The following is a 24,864-nucleotide window of genomic DNA, read 5'->3' on the forward strand; positions in this document are numbered from 1 at the left end:
ACTGACAAAGGTTTCTTAGATGGAATCTGGCACATAAACTGGGTTGGACTATACTTTGGTGATATCTGTTGGCACGTGGCTCTTCTGCACTTTCCACGGGGTTGGCTGAGGCCTTCGATTGGGCCTCAGTAATCCTGTGGTGTGTCCTGACATCTATGAGCCCCATCGTAACTGCTGGACCTCAACACATTTCATGAAGTCTCCCAGGAAGTTGGAAGATGACCTTGAAGAATTACCAGATTCGCCCAGGAGAGTTGAGTACAAGTGCTTATTATGTTTCCGCACCGCTCATCCTCCACTTTTTGTACTCTTCGGGCTGAAGAGAACCCGGAGTGTAATAATAATAGCACTTCAGTTTTTGACATTAACAAGCGGATGAACCTTGTGAATATTTGCAACAATATCACAAGGTTCTTCCATCTCTGGTGGTGAAGGTTGCCTACCCCAATGTAGATCAACATTTCAATAATACTATGGCTGCTAAAAGTTCACATGTTCTGCAAGTTTTGTGTTGCTACCAAGAAAACAACACTTGCGGATGAAAAGGTTGTCTCAGCATAGTCACCAGGGCCATATACCCAGCTGGGACATGATACCAACATCCAATTGTCAGGATGACAACTGCTATGAACTATGTCCCCCTCTTACGTACCACCAACTGACTCTGGGTATAGGAAGTCCTAGGCCATCACTCATGTTTTTTTTTGGACTGGTGCAGGAGCGTAACTTAAGGTGGTATAGAGGAGGTCCCAGGAGCCATGGGGAGCCCACAAATATTACTGCACATGATACAAGAGCCTATCCCACTGTAGCAGCCATTATTACTATAACCTCTTACTTAAGAATAGAGTGTAATGTAAAGCTCATGACAAAGAATCAATTGTCAAAAACAATCCATAACGCTATTCTAAAATATTAGAAACATATAGGATATAGTGATAGATCATTTGTCACTGGCTGTAACATTACACCCTGATACACTGCTGAAGATTTAGATATTAGGTCTTTAGATTTTGTGTCAAGTCTCCTAATATTTCCTACCTGTGAACAATATAGAAGAGATGGGAGATGCTGTGCTTGGTGATATTTAGTTTTCCATTATTAGATTTAATATTAACAAGTTGTCAGGATTCTGAGAAAGCCTGTGAGTCCTGCTGCACCCCCCCCCATCATAAAGAAAGCCTGTGAGTCCTGCTGCACCCCCCCTCCCCATCATAAAGAAAGCCTGTGAGTCCTGCTGCACCCCCCCTCCCCATCATAAAGAAAGCCTGTGAGTCCTGCTGCACCCCCCCTCCCCATCATAAAGAAAGCCTGTGAGTCCTGCTGCACCCCCCCCATCATAAAGAAAGCCTGTGAGTCCTGCTGCACCCCCCCTCCCCATCATAAAGAAAGCCTGTGAGTCCTGCTGCACCCCCCCACCCTATCATAAAGAAAGCCTGTGAGTCCTGCTGCACCCCCCCCCCCATCATAAAGAAAGCCTGTGAGTCCTGCTGCACCCCCCTATCATAAAGAAAGTCTTGGAGTCCTGTCTCTCTGCTATCATACAGTGATTGACAGTTCCCCTCAATCCTCAATGCCTGTGTGTATGTAGTTAGAGAGCTCAGTCACTATATGTGGGCAGAGAAAGAAGGACTCACAGGCTCTCTCTATGCATGAACAGGACTCTCAGGCTGCCCCTTAGTAGAAGCAGGACTCGCAGGCTTTCTCTTAGGAGAAGCAGGACTCGCAGGCTTTCTCTATGATTGAGCAGGACTCTCAGGCTTTCCCATAGAGAGGTCAGGGGAAGCAGGACTCAAAGGTTTTCCCTATAAGTGGACAGGGAAGCAGAACTCACAGGCTTTTTCTATGCATGGGCGGGGAAGCACGAATCACAGGCTTACTCTATGAGTGGGTGTGGATGCAGGACTCACCACCTTTCTCTATGAGTATTCGTGGGTAGCAGAACTCACAGGCTTTCTCTATGAGTATTCGGGGGAATCAGGACTCACAGGCTTTCTCTATGAGTATTCGGGGGAATCAGGACTCACAGGCTTTCTTTATGAGTAGTCGGGGGTAGCAGAACTCACAGGCTTTCTTTATGAGTAGTCGGGGGTAGCAGAACTCACAGGCTTTCTCTATGAGTATTCGGGGGAATCAGGACTCACAGGCTTTCTCTATGAGTATTCGGGGGAATCAGGACTCACAGGCTTTCTTTATGAGTATTCGGGGGAATCAGGACTCACAGGCTTTCTTTATGAGTATTCGGGGGAAGCAGGACTCACCACCTTTCTTTATGAGTAGTTGGCGGAAGCAGGACTCGCAGGTTTTCTCTATGAGTTCTGACAGTACTTATCTCACATTTTAAAATATACTGATTGAAAGTCAGAAATTTTCCAATTCAGCTTACTATTTTTTTTAGGATAAGATCCACTGCTCATGAAAGTTGTTATTAACTATATAAGGACGGTGAAGGGGATTTCATTTTTGGGAGAAGAATCTTACTAGATGTGAATAACAGGCAAGTTGAGTCTTAGAAATTCCAGATACCCACCAAAGAGATACACATAATGAGTCATAATTAAAAAAAATGGTGAATCCAGTTATGAAACGTCATGTTAAATAACTAAAAGGTCAGTATAAGGATTAATGTTCACTATCCTGAGGTCATTTGATGCATCACATCATACCATTCATTGTATTTCATTCTCTACAGCCATCTTTTAAGACTAGAGAAAGCGGAGGTAAAGGTTCGGAGAGCGGGGTGTGTTCCTCTGTAAGACATCAGCAGAGACCCTGCTTCGGCTTTGTATCCAGAATCATGAAGCTCCTTCGCTATCTCTTCGACGTTCCACTTGGCATCCTCAGGTGCGGCCAGTAAATGGTTAACCATGTGTGGGTAGTAGATGGTGCCAATGCACTTTACAAGCAACTTGGCATCCAGAAGCAGAGAGAGGATTTCAGAGTCACAATTTGAGTCAGTGACCTGCAAAATAAAAAAAGAAAGAAAAAAAAACATAATAAAAAATAAAGGCAAGTGAAAATGGAAGACTGTACATTTTCTGCTTTGTGTAGCACGATCTTCTGAAAGGAACGAAACAAAGCCCAGGAACAAAAGTGAGTTATTTATAGTCACAAATCTCATCTCCTCTTGTGAGTAAGAGCATCCCATTGCTAAAATGTAACCGAGCAGGCAGATAACATGGTAAAAATAACCAAATTACAGAAAAAACAAGCACTATATGTAAATTGCTTCACAGGCGCTATGCATATTAAGTCTACACGGGGTTTCATATAACGCATCAAACTCGGGCCTTGCTTCAAGTTTCTACCAAAGAAAATAACTAAAAAAACCCCCAGTAATATTTGTCAAATTTAGATATTTTTTTCAACCACCGCAGGACTACGTGCAGTGTAGGGCTTGAGTCCAACATCCAACAAACCCAAGTATCATGGACCATAGTACCAGTCAAATGTGGCTGTCTTCTACTGGACTAATATTGAGCCTGGGCCCACCAGAGGATCCTGTGGTACTCTAGTGGGCCAGTCCGATACTGCTAAATGTCAAGGTAATATCAACCAAAAATTAGGGAAAAATAAGCAAATTCAGACAAAACAAATCTTACATAAGTCAGAGCACTGAGTAAAACTGGTGAATCATTTTGTGATGGCGACAGAAGCTTCTACTCCTGGTGTCCATAGGAGTAGCCCCTCCCGGCACACGGTCACCAGAAGTACATGAAAAGTACCGCCGAGCGATGCTACTAGACAGCCAACCAGAACATGAAGTTAACAAAATAGAAATATTGTCATTGGAGATCATCACTAGAGATGAGCGAACACTAAAATGTTCGAGGTTCGAAATTCGATTCGAACAGCCGCTCACTGTTCGAGTGTTCGAATGGGTTTCGAACCCCATTATAGTCTATGGGGAACATAAACTCGTTAAGGGGGAAACCCAAATTCGTGTCTGGAGGGTCACCAAGTCCACTATGACACCCCAGGAAATGATACCAACACCCTGGAATGACACTGGGACAGCAGGGGAAGCATGTCTGGGGGCATAAAAGTCACTTTATTTCATGGAAATCCCTGTCAGTTTGCGATTTTCGCAAGCTAACTTTTCCCCATAGAAATGCATTGGCCAGTGCTGATTGGCCAGAGTACGGAACTCGACCAATCAGCGCTGGCTCTGCTGGAGGAGGCGGAGTCTAAGATCGCTCCACACCAGTCTCCATTCAGGTACGACCTTAGACTCCGCCTCCTCCGGCAGAGCCAGCGCTGATTGGCCGAAGGCTGGCCAATGCATTCCTATGCGAATGCAGAGACTTAGCAGTGCTGAGTCAGTTTTGCTCAACTACACATCTGATGCACACTCGGCACTGCTACATCAGATGTAGCAATCTGATGTAGCAGAGCCGAGGGTGCACTAGAACCCCTGTGCAAACTCAGTTCACGCTAATAGAATGCATTGGCCAGCGCTGATTGGCCAATGCATTCTATTAGCCCGATGAAGTAGAGCTGAATGTGTGTGCTAAGTACACTCATTCAGCACTGCTTCATCACGCCAATACAATGCATTAGCCAGTGCTGATTGGCCAGAGTACGGAATTCGGCCAATCAGCGCTGGCTCTGCTGGAGGAGGCGGAGTCTAAGGTCGGACCTGAATGGAGACTGGTGTGGAGCGATCTTAGACTCCGCCTCCTCCAGCAGAGCCAGCGCTGATTGGCCGAATTCCGTACTCTGGCCAATCAGCGCTGGCCAATGCATTCTATTAGCCCGATGAAGTAGAGCTGAATGTGTGTGCTTAGCACACACATTCAGCTCTACTTCATCGGGCTAATAGAATGCATTGGCCAATCAGCGCTGGCCAATGCATTCTATTAGCTTGATGAAGCAGAGTGTGCACAAGGGTTCAAGCGCACCCTCGGCTCTGATGTAGCAGAGCCGAGGGTGCACAAGGGTTCAAGTGCACCCTCGGCTCTCCTACATCAGAGCCGAGGGTGCGCTTGAACCCTTGTGCAGTCTCAGCTCTGCTACATCAGAGCCGAGGGTGCGCTTGAACCCTTGTGCACACTCTGCTTCATCAAGCTAATAGAATGCATTGGCCAGCACTGATTGGCCAGAGTACGGAATTCGGCCAATCAGCGCTGGCCAATGCATCCCTATGGGAAAAAGTTTATCTCACAAAAATCACAATTACACACCCGATAGAGCCCCAAAAAGTTATTTTTAATAACATTCCCCCCTAAATAAAGGTTATCCCTAGCTATCCCTGCCTGTACAGCTATCCCTGTCTCATAGTCACAAAGTTCACATTCTCATATGACCCGGATTTGAAATCCACTATTCGTCTAAAATGGAGGTCACCTGATTTCGGCAGCCAATGACTTTTTCCAATTTTTTTCAATGCCCCCGGTGTCGTAGTTCCTGTCCCACCTCCCCTGCGCTGTTACTGGTGCAAAAAAGGCGCCAGGGAAGGTGGGAGGGGAATCGAATTTTGGCGCACTTTACCACGCGGTGTTCGATTCGATTCGAACATGGCGAACACCCTGATATCCGATCGAACATGTGTTCGATAGAACACTGTTCGCTCATCTCTAATCATCACCCTTTCAATCAGCCCTAGTCATCTACTGGGGTTCACAATCTAATTCCTTCACACATTAGGGCCATTTGTCCCACCAGCATGTTTTTGGGGCATGTAAAGAAAGATCTTAGAGACAACCCACAGGGCAGAGGATGTCCTTCATTTGCTTTGAAGCCTTGGACAGCAGACAACAATGCTGCCATATACAGTTGTGGCCACATGTACCTTAGCTCACATCTAAGCCCTTAGTGGCTGCCTCGATACAGGGCTCCAAGCTGGGAGTAACCTTATCTTTCCTTTCTCACTCTTTTTCTCTGTATCTTAAAAAATCCTGTAACCAAGAAAACTAGCACTATGAATTAGCAACTATAAATCGAATGGAAGACCCTGTGGAGTGTTTTGTTCCTTTTGTTTCTATTGTAAAGCATGGACTCAAGACCTGGTTCAACTGGTTTCCTTTGTCTACACATGTGCCTATTACCATCCCCCCAGGACACCATGCGGCATGGAGGAAACCTACATGGAAGTGCGGACTTCTTCGCTCAAGGAGATGATTTTTGGCGTCTATTGCTGATGTGTGAGGATGCCTACAGCTGACTGGTATTTCTTTCTATTACTGTGGACACGTGGGACTCTGCTACAGCCTGGAAACCTACCATCACCCACCTACCCCAGGAGCTATGGAAGCTTGGCAAGAGAACAGCACCATGTATACCTGGATGGCTTCAGACTTCTTTGGGGAAGTAGAACACAGTGGTAAGGAGGAGGAGGGCTTGTGATGAAGGACATTTGGGGCATTTTTTTGTGATTAATGGACAATAGTGCTGATGCAAGATACCAAACTATCAGCTGTGAGCAGGAGATCTCACTACGTACCAAAGAACTACCACATGTTATCATGATAGCTGCATATGTCCCCCACCTCTGCAAAAATGTTTTTTTTGCCTGTTATATCTACATGCTGTGACCCCCCCTCCTCGTGTCCTCCAACCACATTCGGCTGTATTATTAACATCACTCCGCACAGAGAACTAAATGATCCTGCAGTGTGTCTGTGTTTCTTTCGTTTTAGTTGCTATAATTCCTAGGATTTCTCTATCTGCCATGAGCTTGTATGTGTTTTCTCTCTTGTTATATACTACTGTACCATCTATGAAACTATCACTGAAATTTCCCCATTGTGGGACTATTAAAGGAATATCTTATCTTATCTGGTTGTGGTCTTAACTATTACAGTTACATACTTAGTTACATAGTAGATGAGGTTGGATAAAGACATTAGTCCATCAAGTCCAACCTATAACCCTACAATCCCTACAGTGTTGATCCAGGGGAAGGCAAAAACCCCAAGAGGCCCATGCCAATTGCCAGATTTCAGAGGAAAAAAATTCCTTCCCGACTCCAATCTGGATCATCGTGTGCTTAAAATCTAGAGTCCATAACCTGTTATATTTTTCTCTTCAAGATACTTCGGTTGAAAACAGGTCTAAGTCCATCAAGTCCAAACATTTTACACCTACTAACCAAAGCTGATCCAGAGCAAGGCATAAAAAGACCTCTTTGTTAATGGTAGAGACCAAATTTGCTATAAAGTGGAAAAACTCCCTCTTGTTCCCCCGCCGGCAAGATCCCGGACTTAACATTGTATGACAATTTCACATAAACCAAATTCAATACAACATCACAACCGGATAGCAAAACTCTTGGCTGAAAATACAGTACAACCACAGGGTAGCCATACATAAAGATATAGAATAGATAACTTGTGACAGAGTATTGAGAATTCATGTTTTTCAAAAAGCTGGTCATCTCACATCACACATCTTTGGACACACTGACGCAATAGGAAAGGTAGGTGAGGACAAGCGTTTAAGACAAGGTGTTATATAATGGATCTGTATTTGTCGTCAAATCACCGGCGAATCCCCACTAGGGCTTACGTAACGTATTCAGAAGGATTGAGATCCGAGTATTAACAGCGGGACCTACCTGTATCTATTAACATTAATCTCTGTATTTGAACTTAGTTCAAAGCCCCGCAGTCACCATTCAGTCGAGTCGTCTATTTTTAGTGATGTCTTCAGGCGTCGTGGTTTTTTCTAATGTGCACAACTCGCTCGCTGCCCTACTTTATCATCCGAGGTTGAAAGGAAAAACATTAGGAAAATGACTGTTTGGTGGCTTAACATATAGGAATTGTACCCCAAGGTGCTCTCAAAAGCCTTTGTCATTTGCCTCCGTCTCTCGCAGGATATTGTAAGGAAATAAATAAGCCTGGTAATTACCATTTGTTTCCAAAAACGGATTAATCCCTTCACAAACTCCTAAGGGTTCCCGATATTAGATTGTTAATGTCTTTTGTTTGCAAATGTTTCGAAAGTGCTATTTTAATAACATGCAAATTTTCCAAAAAAAAAAAAACCTCTTAAATCACAGGTTGACAACATTTTCTTTATCTCTTCTTAACTTATTTTTTCATTTATGGTAAATTTAATGAATTTTACATGCTTGAAACTTTTGCTGTTGAAGCTTGCTTTGGATTCTGGACTTGAAACGCGTGGGCTGAGAATGAAAAGGCCTCCCACAGGTATAATAACTCTTCCGGACACAGTAATTTAAGAGGCAAGCTCTGTATAATTCAGTGATACTTATTATTAGCAGAGTTTTATGGCATTAGTATAGCGGGAACATCTTTGGATATTTACGGCCACCACCACCAAGTACACAAGGCTGTGGTTATGATCGGTACAGGCGAGGTAACATAGAATATAATTTGATCTTTTCTTTTCCTAGTTTTACAATTCCTATGATCAAAAAAATGCTATAGGGTTGGGGAAAACGGATAACTTTATTACTTCAAAGTGACATGGACAATTTGGTCATTGCTTATTTAGTATGTGAAATGGAAACGTTACGTCCAGGATCCCCGATAGATATGACAGATCAGTAATGAACTGTCAGGATCTATTTTTTCCTACCCATTGACTTTAAATGGGTCCAGCAGGTTTTCATCAAGTGTCCATTTTTTATTGGATAGTACGGTACGTCATGCTATGCTATCACAACCATCAAAAAAACTAAGAAAATCTGATGGAAAAAATAAGGAAGACAGATGCTGCTCTTCCTTAGATAAAATATTTATAGTCGGCAACATAAAAGGTAGAAGCTATCAACATTGTGAAGGACAGATTATGTTCCTGGGGTTATGAAGCAAGTAAGGGGGGTTGTCAGCCACAAAAATAATGTTCTGAAAAAGCTTAGAAAAATTTAACTCACCTCACCGATCCCCCGCCACTTCAATTCAGATGTTTCCTAAGTCTCCCCTGTTCCCTTTTGACTGCTGCAGGGAATCACTGGCTGTATCAGGACACTACTATGGATAGTAACTGGCTGCGGCAGTCACAGGTTTGTATCGAACCATTGGTCCAACCAACCTTTAGACCATCCTTGGTCTAAAGGCCAGCAAAAGATCCAGAAGTCATTGGAACTAGAATGGCTGGGGAACTTGATTTAAGGTGTAATTTTCAGGGCTGTAAGATAGTAAGCCTAACTATAGACATGGAATCCTCTATTTTTTTGTGATCAAACTCTGACTACAAAAGTTGTAAAGATCCTCTAATTCAGGAAAGGCGGAGAATGATTTCTATGCAACTAAATACGTATAATGGCATATAATGAGTGTGTCGTTGGCGTCAATGATCCCCCTTAGCTCCGCTTGAGGAGAACTCTGTGACTTGTGGCTTCCTTCATAGCTCTTGTTGTTTGTGACAAATTAGATTTTCTTTTTTCAGGCATGTTTAAAATTAGCAAACTGCCAACTTGGATTAAAGGTGCTTGCCCATGTCAGTTTGTCTGAGCTGCCTGGAGCAGATCAGATAATGTGCAAATGTGTGTACACATTCCACTAAGGGTTAACGTGCGTATACACAGAGAGATAACAGACCTGGAACCTGAGATAAGCTGCTGCAGGAGCAGTGTAATATAGAATGTGAACATAAATTCATAACAGCCGTGAAGCCATGTCATTTACCGGGATAAAAAGTAGCCTGTGTTAATCGAGGTTAAAAACTATGTGTTAAATTTCCCTCAAATCCATTCATCCATTTTTGCGTGATTGAGGAACAAACATCCAAACCTACAAACCTTCACATCTATAATATTAGTAGGATTAGTAGGATAAGACTAAATATCCAAATCCCCAAAAATTATATTTATAAAAATATTACTAAGTGGCTGAACCAAATTTTTTTTTTTTATAAAAAAGTGGCTGAACCCGCAACAATAATATTTATAAAAATAGTGGTAAATGGCCAAATCCCCCAAAATTATAGTTATTAAAATCTTAGTAAATGACTGAACCCAAAAAATTATATTCATAAAAATATTAGTAAATGGCCGAAACCCAGAAAAACGTGTCCTGGAAGTTGTCGTCTATCTAAAGTTGGCCACATGTCTATGTTCAACGAGACATCATCTCTTGTGTTTTCCAGGTCAATGAGAAGAGAGAAGAATCAATCACGGATGGATCAGGAGCTTTTTATAGCTCCCCATTGGCCTCGAAATATCAGGCCAACTTAATATAAAGAAATTTTCTAAGATTTCTCCAAAATCTTGCACAGTAAAAGGTTAGGAAGAATATATGTGGAAGTGAGGCAGAAAACAAGATGAACCGTTCTGGTGGAACAGTTGAGTCAGTTGAAATACGTTTGGGATAAAGTCTCTGTCTTACATGACTGAAGGTTTCTACCGAGGTTTCTGAATTACAATCTAAAACAAGCACAAGTTATAAATAAATGTGGATTTTATGGATCTGTAAGCATACAGCGGCAAACGGTGATTTCCCTCACATCTTTCAGATACATCAGTGTCCTGAGACGTGCAAACGAAGGCAGATCTTCAAAAATTACATGGCACACTAGGCAGCGATGACAAGTGCAATGTGCAAATGGAGAGAAACAGGCTTGGAATATCTATACATATGCAAATGTATACATACAATACATGGATCTACAGATGGCTGCCTTCATTCTTGTAGACATGCATGAAATCCAAACAGGATATTGTTCTAAGCTTGGGAGGAGATTCCACCATGTGTACTGAAGACGCGAGGTGGAAGAAGAGCATTGGGGCGTCACATTAATAGTACACAACCTCCATGGTACGAGTGTCAGGTTCCAATTTCATATTTCAGTAGACTTGCGTGAAGTTGTGGGTTCGCTGCTTGGAATAACCATAAGAAGCTCCAGAATATCTTCAGGTATCACCAAGCTCTAGTGGAGGAGCTCTTTGTTTTTATACAGATTGCCATCAGACATTTGAGGATAATTCTTTTCAATGCTCTTAGGACAGGTGTTTTCTAAGAACACATCCACGTTGGACTGTATTTTTTTAGATTTCGAGCGATTTGAACATTTTTTAGCTCCAACTTGGCCTACTTTCAGTCACAAAGCTGTCTGCAGGGGTGTAACTACCAGGGTAGCAGCTGGTACAGGGCCCAGGACATTAGGGGCCCGACGACAGCTTCTACCACTGTATTTTTTTTTCTTAATAGGCCGTTACTGGCTGGAGTTACTGCAGTCGGTAAGGGCCCTATTCACTTATAGATCCTGGCAGGGGCTGAGATCGGTAAGTGATGCCGCGGGCCTCACAAACACTATTATTATACTCTGGGATCTTTTCAGACCCTGATTATAATGATCGGAGGCCTGGGAGAGGTAAGAGAACATGAAAAACACTGTTACTTACCTGCCCGAGTTCCACACAGGCTTCGGGCCTACTTGTGTGATGTCCCTGATGTCACAAGACCGGGCCTTGCGTCCCGAGTCATGTGACGCCCTGTATGTCATTGAAGATGGCCGACACCACCGAGGAGTGCAGTGGGGCCAGGGATAGGTAAGTAACAGTATTTTGTTATGCTGGTATTCCCTCTCGGTCTCCGATTATTATACTCTGGGGTCTTTTCAGACCATGTCAATAGTTCGCCACAGGGCCCCGCCATTCTTAGTTACACCACTGGCTGTCTGTGTAAATCTCAATCATCCCATTTACAGATCCTCTAGTGAGGTGACTTTCCATGATATGATATTAAAACGAATCGGTCAAAATTTTTGATTCACCCCAATCTGCCATACTGCTTTATAGAGCACGACAGGGTCATCAAACAACTCATGTCGTTTCATTATAGACAAATAGCTTATTTTGCCAAAGAAATCCAGTTAGGCCTTATTCACATGATGGTACAACTGCGTGTCTACTGTTTCTGATATTGACAAACACAGCCATTTTTTACACACACAGATTTCCGATTTTCATGTCCATCAAAGTGGATTTGTATCCGTGTGAGTGGTCATTAAAAAATAAATCAGCGGGAAGGTAAAAAAAAAAAAAAAAAAGACCAATTTTATCTTAAGGTTCATTAAGATGGATGAAAACAGAAGTTAAAAATCGCTGTGAGATGGATGAAAAATGAACACGAAAAATGGACCATTTATTCAGATTTTTACTGCCTTTTTATTTTTAAACTGTTGTACCCATTAGGATAGGTTCACACTAACAATATTTAATGTCCATTGCTCTCATCCATCCCGGGATGAGACCAACAGACATTAAATGACAGATGCAGACAAAGCCCACTACTGCACCAGGTACCCGTTTGCACTCACCCCCATGCCAAAAAGCAAGATGGACGCTTTCTTCCATCATGTTATTTACCATACTTTTCTCACGAAAGAAGAAGACTTTTTCTTCTGTTACAGAAGTTAACAAACATGATAGAAGTAAGTGTCCATCGTGATTTTTTTTACATTAGAGCCATTGGGAATGGACATTGACAAATAAGATTAAATCTGGCAGCTGCTAGTATCGCTGTGGTGTCTACTGTTGAGAGGAGACCACATATGATATCACGAGGAGGATCATTTTCCTTCGGCTTAGGCCGCATCGCTCTGTGGATTCTTTCAACCTGTACAGCGGCTGCCCTATCTGGGCCAAGAAGTGAAGAGAAGATTGTTATGGCGACGTCTCTCAAAGTCTCCGGTAAGTAGGATTCTGGTAGTCCTTTAAGTCTCATATTTAGAGATGAGCGAACACTAAAATGTTCGAGGTTCGAAATTCGATTCGAACAGCCGCTCACTGTTCGAGTGTTCGAATGGGTTTCGAACCCCATTATAGTCTATGGGGAACATAAACTCGTTAAGGGGGAAACCCAAATTCGTGTCTGGAGGGTCACCAAGTCCACTATGACACCCCAGGAAATGATACCAACACCCTGGAATGACACTGGGACAGCAGGGGAAGCATGTCTGGGGGCATAAAAGTCACTTTATTTCATGGAAATCCCTGTCAGTTTGCGATTTTCGCAAGCTAACTTTTCCCCATAGAAATGCATTGGCCAGTGCTGATTGGCCAGAGTACGGAACTCGACCAATCAGCGCTGGCTCTGCTGGAGGAGGCGGAGTCTAAGATCGCTCCACACCAGTCTCCATTCAGGTCCGACCTTAGACTCCGCCTCCTCCGGCAGAGCCAGCGCTGATTGGCCGAAGGCTGGCCAATGCATTCCTATGCGAATGCAGAGACTTAGCAGTGCTGAGTCAGTTTTGCTCAACTACACATCTGATGCACACTCGGCACTGCTACATCAGATGTAGCAATCTGATGTAGCAGAGCCGAGGGTGCACTAGAACCCCTGTGCAAACTCAGTTCACGCTAATAGAATGCATTGGCCAGCGCTGATTGGCCAATGCATTCTATTAGCCCGATGAAGTAGAGCTGAATGTGTGTGTTAAGCACACACATTCAGCACTGCTTCATCACGCCAATACAATGCATTAGCCAGTGCTGATTGGCCAGAGTACGGAATTCGGCCAATCAGCGCTGGCTCTGCTGGAGGAGGCGGAGTCTAAGGTCGGACCTGAATGGAGACTGGTGTGGAGCGATCTTAGACTCCGCCTCCTCCAGCAGAGCCAGCGCTGATTGGCCGAATTCCGTACTCTGGCCAATCAGCGCTGGCCAATGCATTCTATTAGCCCGATGAAGTAGAGCTGAATGTGTGTGCTTAGCACACACATTCAGCTCTACTTCATCGGGCTAATAGAATGCATTGGCCAATCAGCGCTGGCCAATGCATTCTATTAGCTTGATGAAGCAGAGTGTGCACAAGGGTTCAAGTGTACCCTCGGCTCTCCTACATCAGAGCCGAGGGTGCGCTTGAACCCTTGTGCCGCCTCAGCTCTGCTACATCAGAGCCGAGGGTGCGCTTGAACCCTTGTGCAGACTCTGCTTCATCAAGCTAATAGAATGCATTGGCCAGCACTGATTGGCCAGAGTACGGAATTCGGCCAATCAGCGCTGGCCAATGCATCCCTATGGGAAAAAGTTTATCTCACAAAAATCACAATTACACACCCGATAGAGCCCCAAAAAGTTATTTGTAATAACATTCCCCCCTAAATAAAGGTTATCCCTAGCTATCCCTGCCTGTACAGCTATCCCTGTCTCATAGTCACAAAGTTCACATTCTCATATGACCCGGATTTGAAATCCACTATTCGTCTAAAATGGAGGTCACCTGATTTCGGCAGCCAATGACTTTTTCCAATTTTTTTCAATGCCCCCAGTGTCGTAGTTCCTGTCCCACCTCCCCTGCGCTGTTATTGGTGCAAAAAAGGCGCCAGGGAAGGTGGGAGGGGAATCGAATTTTGGCGCACTTTACCACGCGGTGTTCGATTCGATTCGAATATGGCGAACACCCTGATATCCGATCGAACATGTGTTCGATAGAACACTGTTCGCTCATCTCTACTCATATTGCGTCTGCGGTTTCTATTTTCTAAATCTTCGATCAGTTCATATGTTCTGTTCAGATGGGTATGATGGAGTGATAGAAACTGGGTTGAAGAGGTAGCGTGCTCTGCTATGGAAGAAGATGTGTCTTCCAGCCTCTCAACTCTTCTGTCTGTACGGTTCATGTCCGCTCTCATTTCGCTGATTTCAGCTAGAACCGGCGCTAAGGCTTGTGCCAATGCCTTCTTAAGATAAGCCCTTGAAATTGGCAGGGCAGCAGCATCTCCCCTATCTTGGCTCGCCATGCTTTCGGCGTCCGAGTCGTCTAATGCATCTTCAGCTCTCATGTCGGCTGGCGCCATCTTGCGCGCCATTGCTGGCGAGTGCTGCATCTTTTTTCTGAAGAATTTGTGAACTTCTGAGGGGAGCTGCTTATTAACGGGGGTTCCCCAGACCTGTCCCTTCCATTCTTTCCCATCCTTGGAGGGTAAGCTTTTGTAGGACCCGGGTTTTGGCACTGTCACAGACGGAGCTACAGGCTCAGTAGTCCATCCACCTTGACGGTCAGGCTCCGCCCCCAAATAAGATTAAATCTATGTCTATTATTCTAGCACGGTTAATGTCCATTGCCATCATCCTTTAAGATATGACAGCAGTGGACTCTATATATACTCTATATTGATATGCCTGATATACTGGGTTGGGATTTGCTGAGATGAGCTGAGCATCTTCCCTTAAAGGGATCCTATCTTTCAAACCCTTTTTTTTCCTAACACGTCGGAATAGCCTTAAGAAAGGCTATTCTTCTCCTACCTTTTGTTGTCTTCTCTGCGCCGCCGTTCACCTAAAATCCCGGTTTTTGTCGGTATGTAAATGAGTTCTCTTGCAGCACTGGGGGCGCCCCCAATGCTGCCAGAGAACTCTCCAGCGTCGCCTCCATCTTCGTCTGGAACGAGGTCTTCACGTGTCTTCTTCCGGCGGTGTCTTCTAACTTCTAGGCCTCGGGCCTAGGGCAATCTGACTGCGCATGCCCACCGGCCACGAGAAAATGGCTGCTTCCAATACTGTGTAAGCGGCCATTTTTCTTGTGGCTGCGAGTATGCTCAGTTGGGTTTACCCCAGAAGTTAGAAGACATCTTTGGGAAGAAGATGTGGTGAAGACCTTGTTCCAGACGAAGAAGGAGGCAGTGCTGGAGAGTTCTCTGGCAGCATTGGGAACGCCCTCAGTGCTGTTTGAATGCTCGGGCCCGCCCCCAATGCTGCAAGAGAACTCATTTACATACCGACAAAAAACGGGATTTTAGGCAAACGGCGGCGCAGAAAAGACAATTAAAAGAAGGAGATGAATAGCTTTCTGAAGGCTATTCCGACGTGTTAGTTAGAAAAAAAGGGTTTGAAAGATATGATCCCTTTAAAGCTTTAAAAACTTTCTATACATAGTTTTCCGACATGCTGAGAGCTGAGGCCTGCATGGAACAGTGAGCTAATACGAATGTAAACCTGCCGAATTAATCCAGACATCCAATTTACTGATGAAGTCCATATTCTGCAGGGAGAAATAATACAGTCTTTCTTTTTACCATGGAATATTGGATTCTAGTTTAATCTGACAAAGCGTTCCTATAAAGTAGGGCAAAATAGTTTTTAAACTAGCGCAAAGTAATCGATAGCCTATCTACCTGAAAAACCGGCCAGAGCTGACATCCATTACTTGCCTTAGAAGTGCATGCCAAAGTTCTTCAAGACACAAAATCCCCACAACATAGTGATCCATAGATGTACTCATACTATCTGGGGGAAATTGTCGAAATTACACGAACAGCAACGGTATTTGCAAAATTGTTTAATTATTAATGGGCTTGTAACAAAGGGAAGGATTGCAGAGCGAAATCAGCTACAGGAATAAAGAGCTGTCAGGCTGGGAAACTCAACAAAGCAGAGCGGGAGCATTAGATAGAAATACAGGCGGATCTGTCAGATGCTAGCAATAGGAGCTAATGAAAGAGCTAGACGGAGAGAATCCATGCAACATCAAAACCCGGGCGCTGCTTTAGTCACCCAACCAAGACCGCTGCACCCGCCATCTCCTAATCTATGTGAGGCAACAAGTAAAGGTGAAAATCAGTGTCTTTGATTGAGGACTATCATTCACTCTTAAACGGGTTGTTCAGGATATTTTATTTAGGCCGGGGGAGGTGAAAAAAAAAAAAGGAGCAGAAAACATACTCACCTGTCCCAGGTACTCCGATGTCTCCCAGTATGGTCCAGTCCTGCAGCTCCATTTTTTCTCCTGGCAGAAGTCCCCACCACAGTAACCGCTGAGGACAATCAGTGGCCTTAGCTAAGGATATGGGAAACCACTACTGGTCACATCCCCGAGCCCTTTCCTGAGGCCGCTGATTGCTAGTAGGGATATGGGACTTCATAGCCATTGTTTTTTTGTTTTGTTTTTTTACCTCCCCCAGCCTAATAATAATAAAAAAAAAAAAATAGACTGGACAACCTCTTGATAGAGGGATTTTCACAACCTCCATCAACTTCAACTCTTTGTACCCTTCACTATCTGCTGCTCCACTGATTCTGGTGCAGTTGGAATTTATTTTTCAGCCCCCCCCCCGGCCATTGCTGTGCAATCGGTGCTGCTCCCGATAAGCTAAAAAGGCTCCCTACTGTCAGCCTCTAGGCTGCATCATGTACTCTATAGCTATAGCAAACATGTAAAACATGTCCAGCAACTCAAATTTTATGCTTCTTTCTCATGACTAACTACTGTATATTATGTCCCAAATCTCAGATTTTGGGTGCTGTCCTGCGGTCACAGTCTCAATTCGGAGGACACAGATTAATTGTTTGCACTGGTGAATATGAGGTGAGTTTGATGGTGAAGCGGATTGTGGAGGAACGGAGTGTGAGGCGAGTATTATTATTTTTTTGCTGTTGAGCATGTCAAGGCCATATTAAGGGTTTTTTTTACTGTATAGGCCATAAAATGGGGACATTATAGTGCAGGGGCCAAATTAATGGAGGACATTATTCTGCAAGAGCCATATTAAGAAAGACATTATAATCTGAGGGTCAAACTAACAGGGTCATTATAATGCGAGGACCATATTAAGGAAAACATTATAGTGTGAGGCCATATTAATGGGGGACATCATACTGCTAGAACCATATTAAGGAAGACATTATACACTGAGGGTTTTATTAACAGGTCATTATACCGTAAGGACCATATTAAGGACAACATAATGTAGAGGCCATATTAATGGGGGCCATTATACTGTGAAGGCCATATTAATAAGGGACATCATACTGCTAGAGCCATATTAAGGCAAACATATATATTCGGAGTGTCATATTAACAGGGGCATTATACTGTGAGGACCATATTAAGGAAAACATTATACTGTGAGGCCATATTAAAGGGTACAATATTAAGTAGGGGCTACAAGGGGACATTATACAGTGTGAGGACTACATGGAGCATAATACAGAGTCAATAAAAGATCATAATGCTGCGTGGGGATAGAAAGGGACATGATTGGAAATGAGCAGACACAGGCAGACTAGAGATGCAAATAATGTCCCTCTTTCAGTCCTTTGTACGTTAGGAAGTTTGCTGTATCAACCTGATATATATTTCTATTTATCCTATCTATGCATGTAACATATACCTCATATGTATCTCTACATTTATTAACCATTTAATGTAATAATACAAGCTACAGAAGCGAATCTAGCAACAACTTACTACAAATACGACCATAAAATTCTACAAGACTACGTCTGGCTCACGGCTGGAGACGGTGCAGGCCGATCCTTTATGGGGTCTCGTTGATTATAACATTACTCGTGGATTGGAATATGCACATCACACTTGCCCAAATGCAATTTCATTATGATGGCAATAAACAGGGTCATCACATTAAAGCGCAGCACATTGTCATGATGATACCTTTACTACAATGCAATTCAAATATTAGGTCGATCAAGACCCAGAAAATAAGAATGAAGGTTGAGTTTATCTCTACGCACATTACAGCAATGCTAAAAATTGTGCCCTGTAGACGTTTATTAGGGGAAACCGTATTATCGGCATCTAGAGACAAATACAATTTACGGAGAAACTAGCAGGATTCTCAAGAAATTCCAAGAAATATAGAAATGAAATTTCACAGATTAAGTCATAATTAAAACTATCCTATGGCTGGATCCTGGTGTCTCCATAGTCACAGACTACATAGTCAGATTATGAGTACTTGTGCACTATAAAGGGCTTATGTATAAGACAATACTATGGTTCTGTATATCCGTAAGGGCTGTAATACGGCAGGTCTCCTCATCTGCACGTGACAATGACACTGCTGCAATCTCACTCAGAGATCCTTAGGGACACTAATGTGTTACCACAATATCACAACATGTTAGCAAAACCCTTGAAAAGCTGAAATCCAAAACACAGCCGCTGGGTGGCAACTCAAACATGTCCGACAGATAGCATATCAGTTTGTGATAAAATATCACTTTATTATAGCAAATCGCAAAAAGCTGCTCATCTCTTGATATACATTGGCAAAGTCAGAATCACAGGTGCTTCCATTCATTTCTATGGGAGCGTACTGTTCGGATCGGCTGATCCGAACAGTGTTCGCTAATCTCTAATAAAGAACACATCTATACTTCTACTGGAAACTGTATGGCATTGATATGGAAATACATAAAAACCTACCCCTACTGAACTTACTATATAATACCTACTGTACACCATCTGGTATCCTTACTGAGTATCTTACCCCGCATCACTTCTCAACAACATATGGAAAGCATATAGAACCCTTACTTTACACCATGTCAGTGCTCCAGATTAAAAAAAGAAATATCTAGGAGCCAGTGGCTTCTAAACTGAAAAATTCAAGAGCCAAACAAATTTGTAGTTGACAAACTGTATAATGCTCCCCAGTATCCCCCATACGGTATAATACTCCAAAGTAAGCCCCCCCCCCCTCCACAGAGTATACTGTTATACTTACTAGGCATTGTTCCCACAGAGCTCTCTGCAGAATTCAGATCTCCGGTAGTACTAGTGGTAGCCTGAATGGTAGAGCAGGAAGCTATAGGCTTCCTGCTTCACCACTGTATTCAACTCTGTGTCCTGAAGGAAAAAACTATTGGCGGGATTTACAAATTCTTAGTCAAATTGGTGATCATTTTGTTCACCATCTGGAGCCCTGCATGTTGAGCTTATACTTTAAGTCTGCTAAATACCATAGGGAATTCATATGGTAGCCATACTGAACACCATAAGGAACTCATGCTGTATCCATACTAAACTGCACATGGTATTTATATAGTATCCCTATTGAATACCATATTGAATTTATCTGGTACCCCTACCATTCTGGACTCATACAGTGCTTCAACTGAACACAATATAGAACTCAAAAAGTAAACTATACGAGACAGTATTCCTACTGAATATCATGTGAAAGGCATCTGGTACCCCTACTGAACATTGCATGGAGCTCATACTGCTGGACTGTAGCTTATCCCTACTAAATAACACATGAAGCTCGTGCAGTAGGCCACAGGGAACCTATATGGAAGAATTTACAGAATTTATACAATACCGTTATAGATTGTACAAATGTACACATATTGAACATATGGCAGTACACAAAACTAATAGTGCCCCCCACAGTTAACAATCCTCACCATACCCAGGTAATGTTATTAACTGGGGAGGAACTTTTACTGTGTGTGTGGGAATAATAAAAATTACCTATGCACCTATCAAAGGTAATAAGCCCATCCTCACACCTGAGTGATATTACCTGTGGGGGGCGCTAGTAGGGCACTATTATAGTAATAGGGCCCCCCAATCAGTAACAATAACCGGGTGGGTGAAGACTATTACCTGTGGGGTGGGGGTCTATAAGCCCCCCCCCCCCCCACAGGTAATATTACCAGTGGGAGGCAGTACTAGGGTATTATTATGTAATGGGGCAAAATCCCACATCATTGCAATTAAAGGTTTGTTTAAAAGTCGGGCATGATGTTCAAGGGAGCTGCTTCCAATAGAGGGCAGCATGCTGAGGAAGTGTTTCCTTATTTACATCCAGGGAAACACATTTGCATATTCTTCCCACAATCCCCCACCAGTGGAGCGAAAACGGCTTTATAAGACTCCACGCACCTTCATGGTGGTCTCTCCCTAAGCAGTGACAATATCCCCTTAATTTGTGTGGGTGGAGGACACTATTACAGTTATAGTGCCCCCGACAGTTAATAACAGTATGGAGGGGGAGGGTTGTGCGCTATTACTGTAAGAGAGATCTCTCTTAATAAAGTATAGGGAAATGTATAAATGTAATAATTGAATATGAACTTCCTTGTGTTTTCTTATAAGCCACCCAAAGACCCCTCAAACACCAGGGTTGGGTAGCGCTGGTGTAGGGAACTGCCTAAGTACCCCCACACAGAGTAATGAATGACCGATGCAGATTGCAGTAGCCATGTCCATGAGTCTTATCCTTTCTGCCTGCGATAATGATAACACAACACAGAGTAACACAAGGCACGAGGGCCCTGGTAAGCAGAGATAGCGAGAACGCCATATATTATACAGCGTACGTCCTTAGGTCTCCGCTAAATGCAAAGTCATCTTATGAGAAGATATTTTGGGATGGAGATTTAATAAAAACAGCCAGAAATAAAATTTGATGTCAATTTTCTAAATCTGCGCCCGCCCGTATAATAACTGCATTTGGTTTCGGGCAGAAGACGCCACAAGCTAATGACGTGTGCTCCGCAGTTATCACCCCGGTGCAGGTGCGGGGGCCTGATGTTCATTTTTCCGGGACTATTTCTGATTTTGCTAAATGGCTCTACGGTCGGAGGGAATAGATCTACAGCAATTGGGAGAAAACAAAGGGCGTTGCGCGTGTGCCAGCCTATTCACATGAGAAGTGCATTACATTAATATCTGAGAAAGCCTCCAAAACCATTTCTGTTGGAATGAAAGAGGAGGCACAATCCTCGGGATCAGCAATTCCACGCCATCCTTTTTAACTATAAACATCCATAAAAGTGTCAGCAGCCCCTAACAAATGGCTAAATAATACATGGTATCAGCAAGCGGCACGCCATTTTACACACAGCGATGGCGTGAGCTGCGCTCGCACAGTGTCCCTGAATCAATAGTCTATGATTTCCTCTGCCTGCTGCTATTTGCTCTCCTTCTACTTAATATAAACACGAATCGACTCTTTCTGCTGTGCTGCGGAGCAAAAAAAGCCGCACGTTGCTCAATCCTAAAAATAAATGGATTTAGGAAAGACGTATGAAGCCCCCCCAAGCTTTGTATGCGGCCATCTTCGAAGTTGTCAAATCATTATATATGGCGGTCAATAGTACATCCCCCAAATATACGAGTCATCAATTTCACTGTATAAGTATAGGATACAACGGGAACGTACCACCTTCTTGGGGGGGGGGGGGCATTATACCCCGTTTATTGCAATAGTAGTTGCCTTGATATGCTTTGGAGCAGGCACCCAGAGGTAAGAAAATGACCCATTGGGGGCGATTTAATAAGATTTCATTACGTTTTCATTACCCCATCGCCGGCAGGGGGTGCACCTGATATATGGCATGGTGGACACTTCCTCATAAATGAAGTGCACCCTCTGCTGGACTATGCGCCTGCTGAGAATTCTAGATTTTCAGCACCATTTACATCTGACCCCACACTCCGACACCATATCCCAAAGTCACAAGTCACACATTTTTGAGCAAAAAGCAAATTTGTGCAAAAAAAAAAAAAATTGCACATAAAAGTGGCAAACTATAACACATAATAACTAATAAATATAATAAATCTGCCCCATTGACCTCCATAGGAGAGTGTTTGTGGGCATGCTCTGTGACACGTGCATAGATCACTCTGCAAAAAAGAATAAGATCAGGGAGAATAGCAATAATGGAAACTTAATTATGTGCCTCTACATTAAATGGTTCATGAAATTCACTGGCATAACTATAGGGGTCGCAGTGGTCACAGCCAAGACCGCCTCCAGGAGACAAAGAGGGTGACCCTCAACACACTAGAGCTAATTAAACTTCTTTGATCTCCTTTCTGATTTCCTTTGATGATGTATGTTATTATAAATGCATTACCCTGCCCTCTGGTGCACTGGAATTATAAGATTTATGATACACAGCCTACCACTGTCAGAAAGGAGACATTTCTGAGGGGGAGGTTGTGGTACAAAATGGGTTTGTTTACTATAAGAGGTGCACTTGGAGCACTTAAGGAGGAGAAGGACAGCTTTGAGGATATTTTGATTACTGCCTTGTGTTTATTATGACCTACATTTTCCAATTAGTCTTTATACACAATGTTTGCTTGTTTTTTCTTCTGTAGCTTGCATGGTTTCACATACCTGCCAGGCCGCTTTGTACCATTCAGAAAGAAATGCATCAGAGAAGCTTCCAGATGGCTCAGTCTATGATTCTTACCTCTGTTCTCTTGAAGACTCAGAAATGTTCATTTAAGCCAAATCATTAAACTGCTAAAACTTCATCCTCATTGAGTGTTCATGAGGAAATCAAAGATGGCAGCTATAGACTGAGCCATCAGACAGCATCTCTGACAGACAGTACGAAGGACTGAACAGCCTACACTGAGGAGGAAACAAGCAGGTTGCTGAAGAAAAACTATAGAACTTTTTTACTAAAGGCCGACTGGATAGGGGTTTGGCTATGGGGGGTGCAGAGGTTGCAATCTCTACAGAGCTCAGGAGCCTCAGAGGGCCCAAAGGCCTTCCCACAACATAAGAGGACACTAGTACTACACAGTCCAGTCATATTAATGTGACCACCGCCTACTTTTGACGTGAACGTTAAATAACCAATCGCAGAAGTCACGTGTCATCAGCCATCTGGGTGCACTCATCATTGTGGAAGGCACGATGGATCAACACAAGTATGCATCTATCCTTTCGGACCATGTTCACCCCTACATGTGAAATGTTTTTCCTCAGGATGATGGCATCTACCAGCAGGACAATGCGACGTGTCATAAAGCTCACAGTGTACGTGCGTGGTTCGAGGAGCACCAGGATGAGTTTACCGTACTCCCTTGGCCAGCAAATTCCCCGGACTTGAACCCAATCGAGAATCTGTGGGACCACCTCGATCGGGTTGTTCATGTCATGGATGCTCAACCACGTAACCTAGCGCAGCTGGCCACGGCACTGGAGTCGGCATGGCTCAACATCCCAGTGATCATCATCACAACATCCCCTCTCTTCCTGCACGTCTCGCAGCGTTCCGCTCTGCCAAAGGGGGTTATTCTGGATTTTGACAGGTGGTCACATTAATGTGACTGGACTGTTTATATGGAGAACATGCTAATTGGGGGCCCCATTACATATTTTGCATTGAGGCCCAGGAGCTCTATGGTACACCTCTGCTACTTTACATCAAAAACTTGTGCAATCCAAACATAAATGCCCCCAAAGGCATCTGGTGCCTCTAAAACTTACTGCGGCATATCATTTTTAGTAGTCAAGGTACAGACTAACTATATTGCCAATTTCTAACCAAAAGGGCTCTGAACAAATTGGTCTGAATAATATATTTCTAGCTTCATCTTCAAAGCAGTCAGACATGAGCCAAGCTTTATAGCGAGTCATTTCCCTTCTGGGTCCATTTTTTCATTTTTGGTTACCTTTCCTTAGGATAGTTTTGAAATATATGCTGTCAGTGGGGATCCAACACCTGGCACCCCCACCGATCAACATAATGGGAGCTGTGGCCACTGGCACTGTCACTGAAGCCTATAGCGCCATACTCTGTGTAGTGGCCATGCTGGGTACTACAGCTCAGCTCCCATTCATTTATCATGCACTCACATACATGTACCCACATATAATTTCATACTGTAAATAGAAAGAAATCAAGCACATTATCCTTTTGGCACAATCCCTGCCTTCGCCCGCAGGTACCCGCAGTGCCAGCTCTAGACACGGGCGCCAATGTTTATTGGTTGTTAGTGTATTGTTATTATATATTTAGTATTCTACCTGATTATATAGCACAGCGGGACCTGACGCAGCTACACAAACAGCACACAATGATTACATTAATATTAATATAATGACAATTATTGTATCTTTGCTTAATTTCCTTCCCTTCACTATGCTAACTCATCATGTGAAGGCATCAATGTAGCAGAGCTGAATCCGTCATTTAGCTGTGTCATTTACGCATCGTAATAACTCAGTAATACTAGAAACACTAAACGTCGAAAGAACATAAAACTCATCTTCTGTAATGTCCTTGTCGCCCGATTCCATCTCAGTCTAAAATATTAATAAGAATTTGTCTGTATTTGTCCCTCAAAGATCAGAAGCCCTTCTCTCTCCATTCTATACAGTACATCAGACTGTATCAAGCTCACATTTGGATTATTTCAAAATTTAAAGGGATTTTCCAGGACTAAAATATTGATGGGT

General features: G+C 43.4%; 1 protein-coding gene across 3 annotated transcripts in view; it reads right to left on the bottom strand.

Annotated features, from left to right (window-relative positions):
* Positions 1–1,482: 1,482 nt before the first annotated feature.
* The window catches only part of NBAS (NBAS subunit of NRZ tethering complex), a 498,058-nt gene continuing 474,676 nt past the window's right edge, over positions 1,483–24,864 (bottom strand). For all 3 annotated transcript variants that reach the window (XM_075269168.1, XM_075269167.1, XM_075269169.1), the window contains one exon: positions 1,483–2,962. In XM_075269168.1, the coding sequence (XP_075125269.1) occupies positions 2,687–2,962 (276 nt within the window). In that variant the 3' untranslated portion in view covers positions 1,483–2,686. The remainder of the gene's footprint in view (positions 2,963–24,864) is intronic.

This window comes from Leptodactylus fuscus, chromosome 3 (genome assembly GCF_031893055.1).
Source record: "Leptodactylus fuscus isolate aLepFus1 chromosome 3, aLepFus1.hap2, whole genome shotgun sequence".
Taxonomy (NCBI): Eukaryota; Metazoa; Chordata; class Amphibia; order Anura; family Leptodactylidae; genus Leptodactylus; species Leptodactylus fuscus.